We start from the raw sequence: 13,719 nt of genomic DNA, 5'->3' as shown, positions 1-13,719 counted from the left end.
AAATGCCAATTAAAAAAAATGTGGGCAAATGATTTACTTTGGGAGGGATGATGTATTGAAGACCACACTATAAACAATGTGCCAAGTAAGAAAGCTGACTATGGTTATAAAATTTGTCTGTAAAACATGACCTCTAAACTGGAGTCAGATGCAAGGTAATTTTTAGACAGTTAAATATTCAACTATCTTGGGAATTCACTGAAGTCAAGTCAAAGGCCTGGATTTGTGAGGGATTGAGAATCCATGTCCTTGGGCTAGTGGAAAACTAGAGAAGCCATCAAGTTAATGAAAGCTTTTGCTAAGGAAGGGGTTTAATAAAAGGGGGGGTGGAGGAGTGAAAAAAGGGTAGGGTGTTGGAAATTTCACAACATATGAATATTTCATACTAAAAAATACAGAGCTTTCATAAGTGATTTCTAATCAAGTCCGTCCCTCCATGAAAAAACAAGTGGTCTGAAAAAGGTTGAGGAAATTTCCTAAGAAATATAGTGGCCTTCTTTCCCTATGCACTTGGATGGCCTCTAGTTAGCAACACATACAAATGCCATAGCATTAGTTTTACACAAAAAGAGTACTATAGAGAAATTACCTTCTTGTCCAATTTAAATGGATTACCAAATGTATGTAGCCTTCGGGGTTGATCAGGGTCAAGCTCTCGAAGAGGAGATGGTATCTGTTTTAGGTACTCCTGATAATTTCCCATTTGTGCTATTGGTACACTGTGAACTTGATCTATTGGAATTGAAGATAGTTTTTTATCAAAAGACTATGCCTATAGAAACAGTATGACACTGTTGTCAGGATTTAATTCTAGATGTATTTCACACATCCACATTTTCATATCCCATCTTTTTGATCAGGATAATCTGAACACATTAATTGTAAAATGCACTGAGGCTACTACTACACTGATGTATGAAATTATTATCTAATATTCCACTTTACCTGCTACTCTGACCTATGATTACACAAAAGCCCCTTCATAACTGCCAAAAACATGAAGACATTTTATTAATTAGAAGTAAAACACCAACAACTTGAGAAATGTCCTTTCTAATATTGTCAGCAAGGTACAAGATACTTGCAATCTTGTACACACTTAAAACAAAATTCAGCATTTTCTTAAGAGTCCTTGTGATTCAGGTCCTCAATGTATTCTTGACCGCACAACATGTCAAAATTCACCCATCAATCCTTTGCTCAGCAAGGAGGTAGGCTGGGTAGCAGATTACACTAGAATTAATGTCAGTTGTAATATGGACACCTCTCCAGGAACTGGACACAACTTTTTTAATAAACACTGGATGGTAGTGACATTCTGTCACTACTTAGACCAGACTAATATTCATAATCTAGAAATGTTATTGGAAGTCCTATTTTTTCTTGTCTTTTTTCCTTTCTCTCTGTCTATTCTTATTTCATTCTTTCCATTATTGTCTTCTACTCATCAGGTGCCACAGTGTAACGAAGCACTTTAACTGCAGAGTACTTCTACTTTTGAGCTCTACTACTACTACTTTCAGAGTAGCAGCCGTGTTAGTCTGTATTTGCAAAAAGAAAAGGAGTACTTGTGGCACCTTAGAGACTAACAAATTTATTTGAGCATAAGCTTTCATGAGCTACAGCTCACCTCATCAGCTGTAGCTCACGAAAGCTTATGCTCATATAAATTTGTTAGTTTCTAAGGTGCCACAAGTACTCCTTTTCTTTTTACTACTACTACTGTCATTTATGGCTAGCACAGGTTATTGTATTGCCTGCTGAAAGTCACCAGAGAGAAAAAAACTGAATTAGCATGGAGACAACTACTCTCCTTTCAGGTCAAGGGAGAGGCAAGTTGGCAGGATGCGGGGGGAAGCTAGCTCTGCCAGTGCCTATTATGTACCTATTATATGGACAGAGGACTTCAGTGTCCAGGACTGTCTAGAAGATATTTGTCCTTTGATATACCCAGAAAGCTGGAAAAAAGTGAAACAAAAACAAACAAAAGAATCAAAAGCTGACGAAAACAAGACTGTTCTTAAGACAAGGACAGTCAAAGAAATTAAACAGAAGACAAGTTTTGTCTTCTATGAGCCACTGGAACATGTCTAACTTATAATAAAGGTGTGGTGGAAAAGCCCAAGAAAAGTCACTGGGGTTCGTGTGCAACAGCTGCAATCTTAGAATAAGTTTATTTCAGAAAGAAAACCTCCTAGCTAAGCATCTATTGAAGAAGGCTCAACTCCATTCAGAACACTATACAAAATTATGCTAACAGTACTAACTACTACATATATTAAGATATGCAAACAATAAACCAAGAAATCTAACCTTCATCTTGTCCTTTGAGAAACCTGCGAGTTATCTTCATAAGATTAGACCTCATTCTTGTTAAGTGATCCAAAAGATTCCTTCGGGGTATATCATAAGCATTTCTAAATGTCTGAGGTTTCAATTCCTACAGTTACAGCAATATAATAAAGCTTTGATTAATACTACACATGAAACAACATCTAATACTTCAATGGAAGTATATTGAAAATAACAACATTACACATAATGGTGCTTACCTTATTCAGCAAAGCTATTTGGAACCCAGCATACTCCTTCATATTGAGGTCTAGAAGTCTATGAGGAATTTCCCCAGTAATCCCCTGTAGCAGTTGTTGAAAATCGTTCCTATGTGCCATAGACAGGTTGTGTGATCTGCTTCTGACCTTAATTCCAGTCTCTTGCGCTACCTTTTTGCCTACAGAGCCAATGACTCTATCGGACTCTATTTTGGCCTTAATTTGAAATAAATAAATAAATAAAATTGACAATATACTCTTAAAATGATTAGTCAGAATATTAAATTCATTCCTAATTCTTACCTAGAAGATTCGGCAATGTACTAATACACTATAAAAAATATAATGTGGAAGAGTGTTTAAGGTGGTTTGCTGAATGTACTATTACAATTCTAAATCATTAGAATGTGGTGAACAGTTTTTGTGTCTAGCTCTTTCAGGTATTTCTAGGGTGCCCATTATCATAGTATCTATGCACCAATATGCATGCAATGCTTTTATTTTCATAAAAATGCCTTGATTACGATTATAGGAAAACTGTGCCACAATTTCTGCATGTGCTCATGGATTTCACTTTTCCCTGTGAAAACAGCTAAAGTCTTACGAGAATTCTCAAAGTAACTTATCTCATTTAACTGTATTTATTATGGACTCATATGATGGTGTCAATTTCTTTTTTTAAAAAGTCAACAGAAGATAAGAAAAGAACCAGAGATTAAAGCAAGGAAGAAACAGTTCAACTCCAACAAAATGAGGGAACACACAGCAATCTTTTGATTCTTCCTCCATTTGGCAGACAGTCCACCTCAGCCAATAATTTTTCACCTGCCCAGTATGTCCCAAAATCAATATCCTCTAAAATGTATCACTAGTAGTTTGGCAGAATACAGCTGAACAATGAGCCAAAAATCATTTGAGAACTTCTGACTGCTATATAGTGTTTATTCAGAGGCTGCACTTGAGAAGTTCCTTCCATGCTGCAAGTTCAAATGTTATTTCCCATTTTAAGAACAGAACTCTCTTAAACTAGTAGAATTTTTCAAAAGGAAACAAACATTTGAAGAAGGATCACTGTATACTCTAATGTAGCTATAACATACTGTAGAACAACGTATTTTATGTATTTTGAGCTAAAAATGTATAAATATACAGATTTATATATTATGCAGATTTTTTGAGCAAAATGATCACACAATTTGGTAAGATTCATCACAGATTTCCACAGGTTATAGCTAGGAGTTTAAAAAATAAGATTTATACTGAAGATTTTTAAACTTTATGAAATTTTAACATACAAAGGCATTAATACTTGCATCTCTACATCCATTTGTGTCAAAGCTATTCAATTTTGTGATTATCCAAAAAAAAGTTTGACACAACACAAAACATAAGTGATAATGGGAAATCAATGGTTTTTAGCTGCTAGAGCAGGAGACTAGCCGGGAGATGTGGTTTCGATTCCCCAGTGGCTTGGGGTGTAACCTTGTCCATTCTGTGCCTGTTTCATTTGTAAGCAAGCACTTCAATAGGGATGAAAGGCACTGTTGATGTTTTATATTTAGCTAATGCCTTTCATTTTTCATGGATCCTGAAGCACTTCAAAAACTACGGGCCAAATAGGAAAGGCGGCTACATTTTGGCCCAACTACATATAGGCACAAATCCCTAATCTCATGCCAGGTGATTTTTAGCACAGAGCAGAAAGGACTGCGCCTTTTTAATCACAAATATATTCAAGTTGGCACATATGAAAATGCTGCTCGTATACTATATGCCTTGAGTCATCCAGTCAGCCACATTTCAGTATGTATGTACAGTTTAGTCTATAAACAAAGTTTTCAACTAATTCAGAGAACGGAAAATGTACCAACAGTAATCACATGTAGGAATTCAGGTAACTTACGGTTTCTTGCCCCTTTACTATGAGAACCAATATGGTTCACTGATATTTTCAAGTTAGTCTGATATTAGTATAACAGTGTTTTTTAATTTTAGTTTTCATTTTTTACTGCTCTTTTGCATCAACATTACCTGTTGACTCAACTTTTTGAGGTATGAAATGACACTGTAACTAAGTCCATATTCCACACTGTCTGCTATAAGGTTAGGCGCTCCCATCATTCTCACAGCTTTCTTCAAAGGCTGAAACAAGTAATATATACACTTACATATTTATATCCTTGTATATTTGTACCCTTAAGTTTGTAGCAAGAATTTAAAGCACAATATTGCTTAATGCATTCATTTTCAAAGTGAATTTGCAGCCCCTGAAGACAACATCATAACATCCATTTCCTTTAAGTATTGCAACATTAATGCGGAATTATTAAATGTTAGTGGAGGTATAGTTCAAGCAGTAGTTATACCTGACCAAGTTTTTATAATATTACGGTCAAAGGGAAAAGTCAAGACATTAATGTAAATTTTAGGAAAGTTATTCTTCCAGGGGCATACATGATGCCATAAATGTGAAATCCTAGATTTGTACACATTAACCTTTTATTATGTTCAGAACATCCTAATTGCTTTATAAAATATAACCCAAAAGAAGACAGTTAACAGAACAAGCTAATAACTGAAGATACAAGTTTACCATAAATTATAGGATACAGCAGCAATTTTAAAACGCACGTACAATAAATCATCTTACCCCTAGATAGTAAGGAGGCATTGTCTTCAAATAGCTTTCAAATGACTGCCGCCATTTTAAGGTTGGCTTTGCTTTGTGTACTTTGAATAAGTCATCTAAGAAGTTATACAAACAGAGATAAAGTTAAATGAGAGGTGCGTTTCTTAATAAGGCATCACTCACCACACATTTTCTAAGAACATTTCTTCTAAAGGTTCGTCCTACTACACTAAGGCTTAATCAGAGCTAATCATTATTGGATGCAATCCATGAGATTTGTAAGGAAGGCAGAATCTTGTAACATTTATAAAATCTAACTCATCAGATCCATGGGAGTGGGAAAAGAGTGCCTTTGCAGTAGCAGCAGGGGGGGGAAGTGGCAGCCACAGCATATTAGAAAGGGAGTAAAATATCTGTGAACAATAAACTCATTTTTAGAAATCAACAGGATTATACTCAGATTCAGGAATGGTAGCAATTTTTTGATAAGTGAATCATGAACATAGTAGGTGTCAGAAAAACTAGAAGTTCTCTTTTCAGTAGGAATATTACGTTCTTAATGTTTTGGATTTGTATAGGCTTATGATTATTAACAGTAGCATTAATAACTCAAAAAATGTAACTAGGCTGAAGCAATTTTCCATCTGCCTACTACATCAGAAGGATTTGAGAAAGCTGTATTTACCTAAGAGGGGAAGGAGGACTGGATAATTGTAAGGCATCACGAACAGGTTCACACAATTCAGTGCTGTACTGGCTTTCAAGTAACCAAAAGGATGGCCAAGTTCACTATATTTTGCACTATTGCTCACATACACCTGCAATAAGAAGAGTTCATGTAATTCATGTTGTACATAAATATTTTTAAAGTGTGAGTTCTAAGTTAAAGGTGTGATGTCAGTGAATTTACAGTAAATCAACACACATTATAATTTAATTTCAAGTTATTTACAGAACACTATTTCTCAGCTAAATGTCCTTTAGTTAGTACATATTCAACTTGCCTGCCAACACGTCTGAGGAGATTTCCTTTCCAGGATAAATTGGGTCAGCGGTGAAGGTTCTAACTCATATTTATCAAAAGGCAGTTTGTCAATGACCATTGGTTCACAGTCAGTGCAGGAGAACTTCACTACAGGGTGAGATGTGCGAGGTGGCTAAACAGAAACATTCAGCTGTTAAGTGTAGGTCTGCACCAACAAATAGAAGATCTATGCATACTAAATCTTATTCTGAAACAATATAAAAGTGTTTTTGAAAATTGTCCCTTAGTATCTGTTAATGTGTCTCTGAAATAAAGAAATATGAACACTTTAACTTAATATTTCATCTTATTGAACCTTGAACAGCTGTTGGGTTTAGGTAGGTAGTAAATACTATCTTAATATAGAGTAAGTATATTTAGAAAGTAAAAGCTAAGTATTTTAACTGCTAAGTCAACAGGTCAGGCAAGGACAATGATTTGCAAATGGAGTAGATTATCCTATTCTATTTAACGTCTTTATTTATGACTGGGAAGAAAATGAAATCACTACTGATAAAGTTTACAGATAACCACTCCCCCAATTTTTCTGTTAACAATGAAGGAGTCAGGTCTCTGATTCAGAGCAATCTAGGTCGCTTGGTAAACTGGGCACAAGCGAACAATATGAATTTTAATACAACTAAATGTAAATGTAGACATTTGGGAACAAAGAGTGTAGCCCATACTTACAGGATAGGGGAACTCTATCCTGGGAAGTAGTGACTATGAAAAAGATTTGGGGACAGGGATGAAGCATGGGGGACAACTAGCTGAACATGAGCTCCCAGTGTGATGAAGTGGCCAAAAGAGCTAATGAAATCCTGAGATGCATGAACAGGGGGAATCTTGAGTAGGAGTAGAGGTTATTTGGCACTGGTGCAACCACTGCTGGAATACTATGTCCAGTTCCAGTACCCACAATACAAGAAGGATGTTGATAAATTGGAGAAGGTTCAGAGCATAGCCACAAGAATGACAAGAAGATTAGAAAACATGTTTTACAGCAGTGGTCTCCAACCTTTTTACGCACAAGATCATGTTTTGAAATCAAGGTCAACCCAGAATCTACCCCGCCCCTTCCCCGAGGGCCCACCCTGCTTACTCCCTGCTTACCCCTCCCCCGCCCGCTGGGGAGCTGCCAGGGGGATTCCCCCCTCCCCTGCCCACTGGGGAGCTGCCAGATATCCCCCACTGCCTGCAGGGGTTGGGGAGCTGGCAGGGGACCCCTTTCACTCCAAATTGCAGGGATACCCCGCAGCTCCCAGCCACCAGAGGAGGTGGGGGTACCCTGCAGCTCCCAGCTGCTGCGGGCTGAAGTCATGGAGGTCTGCGGTCCACGACCTCCATGATCAAATCATAGCCTTAGTTATGTTCTTATGATCATATTGTTATTTTGACAAAATATGTAGAATTTTAAAATATTGTGCGCATAATTTTTATTTTTTTGGCGCAGAATTCCCCCACAAATAAGGGTACTTCCTGAAGCAATACCACTGAAGTTGCTTATGTTCTTGTAGAACAAGCTCTCACCCTATGAGGGGAAGGAAGATGCAACTACTGGTAAAGCAGGATATACCCCAAGATCCTCTGCGACGATATAACTTGACCTCAGACTCGTTCTGCTATAGCGAGAAACTATCTAGGTGATTTTCTACTTTGTTTTGTCCTTTTCAGGTAGCAGGCGAGAGCATGTCACACACATCAAGGGAGTGAGGTCTCCTTTTTTCAGATGCATGCGGTTTTGGAAAAAACAAAGTACTGATTGGTTCACGTGAAACTCCGAAACTACTCTGGAAGTGAATATCGGACATAGTCCTAAGGAGACTTTGTCTTTATGGAATATAGCAAATGGTGGATCCACCATTAGGGATCCTAGCTCACCCACCCTTCCATCTGAGGTGGTGGCCATAAGTAAATCAACTTTCATTAGTAAGTGACACATGGAACATGTAGATACTGGTTCAAAGGGAGGCTTTGGGAGTGCCGAAAGTACAAGATGCAAGTCCCAATGAGGAACACATTCCCTCTACTGGCAGAAAAGTCTCTTTAAGAATGTGGTAGTCAACAGGTGAGTGAAAACTGAACAACCATCTGATAGTGGATGGCACGTACTGACTGCTGCCAGATGAACTTATACAGAGCTGTGGGAAAGCCCGGCTGTTTTGAGAGAGAAAAGCCAGTCCAAAATGAGGGGTATATCCACTGACTCGGGAGATAAATGTTTTGATGTGCCCAGATGAAAAAAACGTTTCCACTTGGCTGAATAGCATTTACTAGTGGAAATCTTTCTGCTATTAAGGATCGTTTATACAGCTTGAGAGCAGTAATGTTCTAATGTAGATTCCCATCCAAAAACTAAGATTAGAGGAAGCTCTTCAGAGTTGGGATGCTTGATCTTGCCCTTCTCCTGTGTCAAGAGATCAGGAAAGGATTGGATGGTGATCAGAGATTCAGATGACAGTTGTGGGAGATTTGGGAACCAAAACTGTCTAGACCAATTGGGAACTATAAGGACGTCACTTGCCAGGTCCTGAAGAATATTCTGCAGGACCCGAGGAAGGAGTGGTTAGGGAGGAAAAGCATAGCTGAGATGGTCTGATAAGGGAAGAAGGAAAGCATTGCCCTGAGAGCGTAGCCCTAGAGCTCCTGTGGAGCAGTATGTGTTACTTCTCATTTGTTTGAGAAAGAAACGTCCCTCAATGAGCAAAGATGATGTTTATTAGCGAATCACGCAATTCCCACTTGCGATCGATGGCAAAATGCCTGCTGAGGGCATCTTCCAACACATTTTGAATTCATGGAAGATAAGCTGCCAACATGGTGATTCAATTCTTGATACACCACTTCCGCAGGATGACTGCTTCTACACACAGGAAAATATAGCTGTCATGTTATCGGACATTGAGGACATAGCGGGACCAGATGAACTGTAGAAAATCCTCTCAAGTTTCTCAGACTGCCTGGAGTTCCAGAAAGTTGATGTGCACCCTGGTTTCTCAGGGTATCCAAGTGCCCTGCACCATATGGTTGTCCATGAGGACTCTGTAGCCTAAGAGAGAAGCGCCTGTAACACTTATCTCGTCTGGCAAAGATGGTAAGAAGGGGGCATCCACACATACCTGATAGGGATCCTTCCACCAGATCAGGGAAGACATTACTCTTGAAGGAATTGTTACCATGGTGTTCATGCTGTGTTTGGTTGATGAATGTACTGTCTGGAGCCAGACCTGAATGGAACATAGGAGGAGTCTGGTGAATGGGGTAGCATAAGTACATGAAGCCATATGCCTCAGGAGGGAAAGATAAGTTCTAACTGGAGCCTGAGAGTTGAGTATAGCCTGACCTACTAGGGCGCTCATAGTTCAAAACCTGTCCCATGGTAAGGAAGTTCGTGCCATAACTGAATATAGGTTGATCCTTGTGAAGTCTACAGGCTGAATTGGAGTAAGGAGAGACTTTTCAAATTTCACAGCGATTCCGTCGGAAGAAAGTAGTTAATGCATTGATGTGGTAGACTTATGGGCTTCATGAGATGTCTTTGCAATGAGAAACTGATCATCGAGAGAAGGGGAAATGGTGAAACTGTTCTGTCTGAAATGAGCTGTTATTACCAGAAAGACCTTGGTAAAAACCTGTGGCGGGAGGGGGGGTGCAATGGTGAGGCCAAATAAGAGCACCCTGTATGGAAAATGGTCAGGACCCACCATGAATCTGAGAAAACACCATTATGGGCAGGGTGAACAGCCATGTGAAAGAAACGTCTTTCATATGTGAAATCGGTTTGTGAATAACATTGTTGAGATTGTGAAGTTCAAGAATAGGTCTCCAACCTTCTTTTTGGGAACCTGGAAATACATAGAGCAAAAATCTCTAAGTGCTCTATTGCTCCTTACTGGAGGAGGGATTCCACCTCCTAACTGAAAATGGGGGGTTTGAAGAGAGGTAGATAAGTAAACCCGACTGCATAGTAACAATGATATCTAATACTCAATTGTCTGTTATGGCACTCCAGTTATGGAAACAGAGTGCTAAACAACCCTCAAATATATGGCGGTTGGGAAGTGGCAGCCTCATAAATGGCTTGCAGCTCTCAAATTCCTGTCAAAAATATCTTTTCACTGGGGGATGGGATTCAATTGAAATGATGCCTTAGACATGCAAAGTGCAGAGAAACTAGTGTTCTGTACCTTGTGTCTCCTAAAAGGAAGGTCATAAGATCACTAATGATACAACTGTGGAGGAGCCAGTCTAGAAAGGCTGCCTGTGATATTTCCTTTTTGGGGCAGGCGTATATGTTCCCAGGGTGCAGCATGTGGCCCCGGAGTCCTTTAAAGCATGTATGGACTGATCTGTCTTTTCACTGAAAAAACAGGTCTCAGAGGGTAAATCCTCCACAATGATTTGGACCTCCCTGGGAAATCCTGAAGTGTGCAACCATAACTCTCAGTGCATCACAATAGCTATTATCAATCTAGATGACGTTTCTGCTGCATCAATTGCTGACTGAAGTGTGGTTCTGGTCACCAGCTTAACCTCTTCTATGACCGCCTGGAAGTGAGCGCTGTCCTGCTGTGGTAGTTTGTCTAAAAAAAATCTGTGCATTTGAGATAGCTGTACTTGTCCAACAGCTCTTGATGGTTCACTTTACAAAACTGAAGGCTAGTAGATGTGAAAACCTTCCTTCCCTATAGGACTAGATGTTTAGCCACCTTGTTATGAGGAGTGGGTTTAAAACGTTGCTGTCTAGATTCCTCCCTGGCAGCCTTGATGACCACAGCATTTGGTGCAGCATGGGTAAAAAGATATTTCACTCCCTTAGCTGGAAGAAAATAGTACCTCTATGCCCTCTTGGGAGTAGTAGGGTATGTGGTTATGTCTGCCACGCTGCTCTAGCAGGTTCCAGAATAGCTTTATTAACTGGAGCTGGTGGTTTGCAGGATATCCGGGAGTTTGTATTGAGGGTCCTGGGCCTCCTCTAGGGACATCTGGAGTTGTTCTGGCCACCCTTTGCAATGAATTGTGAATCTGTTTATGATTGTTCCGAGGGGACAGAGATGCCGGGATGACTGCTTCATTGGACGATAAAGACGGCAATTTTGTTGTTAGAGATGGAACTGTTTCATATTCCTCCTCTTCTATGGGGTCTCAGGAGGAGTCTCTGACTCTTCCCTTAGAAGGGAATGGTGAAATAATTCCCTGGCAGAATGCATGGGCTCTCTATATCTGACACACAGGTCCCAGGTTCTCCAGTATAGCTAGCATGTTGGTTCAGGAGGTAGTTGTGGGGTGCTCAAAGGCATGGGGTACCAACGGTCCTGAGGCAAATGTCGAGGCAGATGTTGGTACCAGAAGGCTCCGTCTACTATCTGGACTAATGTTTCTTGGAGGAGATGACGGCTCTTCTAGAGGTTCGAATTCTGCTGAGGAAGGGGAAAAAAGGGTCTGGACCCAACAGCGGAATCAACACTTTTGGCGGAAGAAAAGCACAGCTAGCAGATAGAAGAGGAGACAGGCTTCTATCAAAAGTACATCCCCTGGTGGAGTCAGGAGAGAAGGTCCCAAATGATGGGGGAAAACAGACTCAGGAAGAGCAAAGATATCCTCCAGTGTAGTGTAAGTCTGATCTCTCTGGAGTACAATCCATTTGTGCTGTCAAGGTTGGAGGAGGGAGGCTCCGTGTGGCCGGTGTGCGATAAAGTGATGGTACCTTCAGTGGTAGAAGCTGTGATCATGCTGGAATCAATGGATCATCTTTTTGCCTTGGATGGTACCAGTGGAGTGGATGTTATTGGTACAGAGTCTAATACTGATAAAGCCCTTTATTTATGAGCTTTAGAGTCATGGCCCTGGGACTCAGGATGTACGTCTTTAGGGTTTGAACAAGCAGATTTGCTCGATTTAGGCAAAGTTGTATTGGACGTCTTTGAAGCGGAACTAGAGGGTGCTCTTATGCTTGTCCAAGTGTTCCGTCTCCTGACAAGATGCTGAAGGGGGGAATCTGTGGGTATGGATCACCCTGCAACAGTCAGAGCTTCTGGCAGGAAGTGTGCTCTGTGTCAATTCACGCTGATGCTCGGGGGTTGCCTCAGCCTGTGTCCGACGCTCGCTTTGTGGCCTTCTGCATGAGGTCTTTTCTAAGCCAGAATTCCCTCATGTCATGCCTATGGCTAGGGAAAGAGTGGCAGATAATACACCTAGCTGCGACTTGTGCCTTCCCGAGACACGACAGACAGAGCTGGTCATTGTTGCTGACGAAGACCGAATGTGGGCAGGACACAGAGTTTGAAGTCCCAAGTTCTCCCCAATACTCACAAGGGGGTATGGGGATAGAGAAGGTCCCCAAGTTGGGAAATCTAACTACAAAACTGCTAAAAACTATAAAACTATTTAAAACTTACTATCAGGAACTATATACAAAAGGCACCATGGCTAACTTATTACAGATTGAAGGAATCAAAGGAAAGTTCCAGGCCCTGGAGGTTCTGACCAGCGGCAGCAAAAAAACTGGATAGGCAGTCAGTTAAGACATAGCAGGCCATAGTTATGTGAGATTGGTCAAAGCAGGTACAATAGTTGAAGAACTTTTATTTAACAGACCCATCCTTGTCACTAAAATATTAGTCTGTGTCCAAACATGCCAAGCAATCCATATTTTCAAATTAGTTTTAAAAACCCAGATTAGATCAGATTATATAATTAAACTGTGTGTAGTTCAATAAAGTTTCAAAATCATCTGAACTCTATTGTCCCAAGTAAGTTTTTATTTAAAAAAAAGGGGGGGGGTACTTGGTTGAGGGGAGAGACCAAGTTTTAAAATATCTGTAAGGGAGCCGCACTACTAGAAAGTGTGGGAACCACGGGCCTAGAGCAGTAATTCATAAAACTGTGTTAAGCCCAGACTCAGATGAATGAAAAAACAGCTCCGTAATACCCAAGTGCACAACGTTGTTGTTGTTTGGGTTTTGTTTTTGTTTTTTTTTTTTTTGGGGGGGGGGTTGTTTTTTAAACAATTGCAGGAGTTTAATTTTTCTTCAGAATAGGCTAGCCTGCCATACAGCTCAGAAGGCTGTGTATGTCTTACTGGACTGGGCACAATGAGACAATGAATATACACAAACTAAATAAGAACTAAATTTAAGAATAAAATACTCCCACACACCACACTAGTCTTCCATTTTCTATACTCAGTTGAAGCATTTCATGTTCTCTGCAAGCCAAATGCACAGAACACCTTAAAGTTTGCAAACTTTAATAAATCAGAGGTAGGGCACAAAGACTAAAAGTGAAGATCCTCTTATAAAGCAGGTAATAGCCCAAAATTACATCAGTTCAACTAATATTTTCAATCAGTGTTGACTGTTATATTATACTACATTACTAATACAAATTGGCATGGGTACATCCTTTTATTCGTAATAGAGCACAAAGAAAACTAATGTATTGCAAGTGAAGACTTTTTACAATGTGAGGTAAAGTTTCTATTTGTGGTAGATTAGAAGCACTGCTACACTGAA

At 39.8% G+C, this 13,719-nt stretch overlaps 1 protein-coding gene across 9 annotated transcripts in view; it reads right to left on the bottom strand.

Annotated features, from left to right (window-relative positions):
* The window catches only part of INTS6 (integrator complex subunit 6), a 75,857-nt gene that overhangs the window by 22,146 nt on the left and 39,992 nt on the right, over positions 1 to 13,719 (bottom strand). For 7 of the 9 annotated variants that reach the window (XM_037893220.2, XM_043532582.1, XM_037893203.2 and 4 more), the window contains 7 exons: positions 6,186 to 6,338; positions 5,867 to 5,999; positions 5,203 to 5,297; positions 4,584 to 4,694; positions 2,553 to 2,768; positions 2,314 to 2,440; positions 590 to 732 (listed from right to left, as the gene is read on the bottom strand). In XM_037893220.2, the coding sequence (XP_037749148.1) occupies positions 590 to 732; positions 2,314 to 2,440; positions 2,553 to 2,768; positions 4,584 to 4,694; positions 5,203 to 5,297; positions 5,867 to 5,999; positions 6,186 to 6,338 (978 nt within the window). The remainder of the gene's footprint in view (positions 1 to 589; positions 733 to 2,313; positions 2,441 to 2,552; positions 2,769 to 4,583; positions 4,695 to 5,202; positions 5,298 to 5,866; positions 6,000 to 6,185; positions 6,339 to 13,719) is intronic. The other 2 variants (XM_037893228.2, XM_043532589.1) reach the window with 1 other exon arrangement.

This window comes from Chelonia mydas, chromosome 1 (genome assembly GCF_015237465.2).
Source record: "Chelonia mydas isolate rCheMyd1 chromosome 1, rCheMyd1.pri.v2, whole genome shotgun sequence".
Lineage (NCBI taxonomy): Eukaryota > Metazoa > Chordata > Testudines > Cheloniidae > Chelonia > Chelonia mydas.
This window is presented reverse-complemented; position numbering and strand designations above follow the sequence as displayed.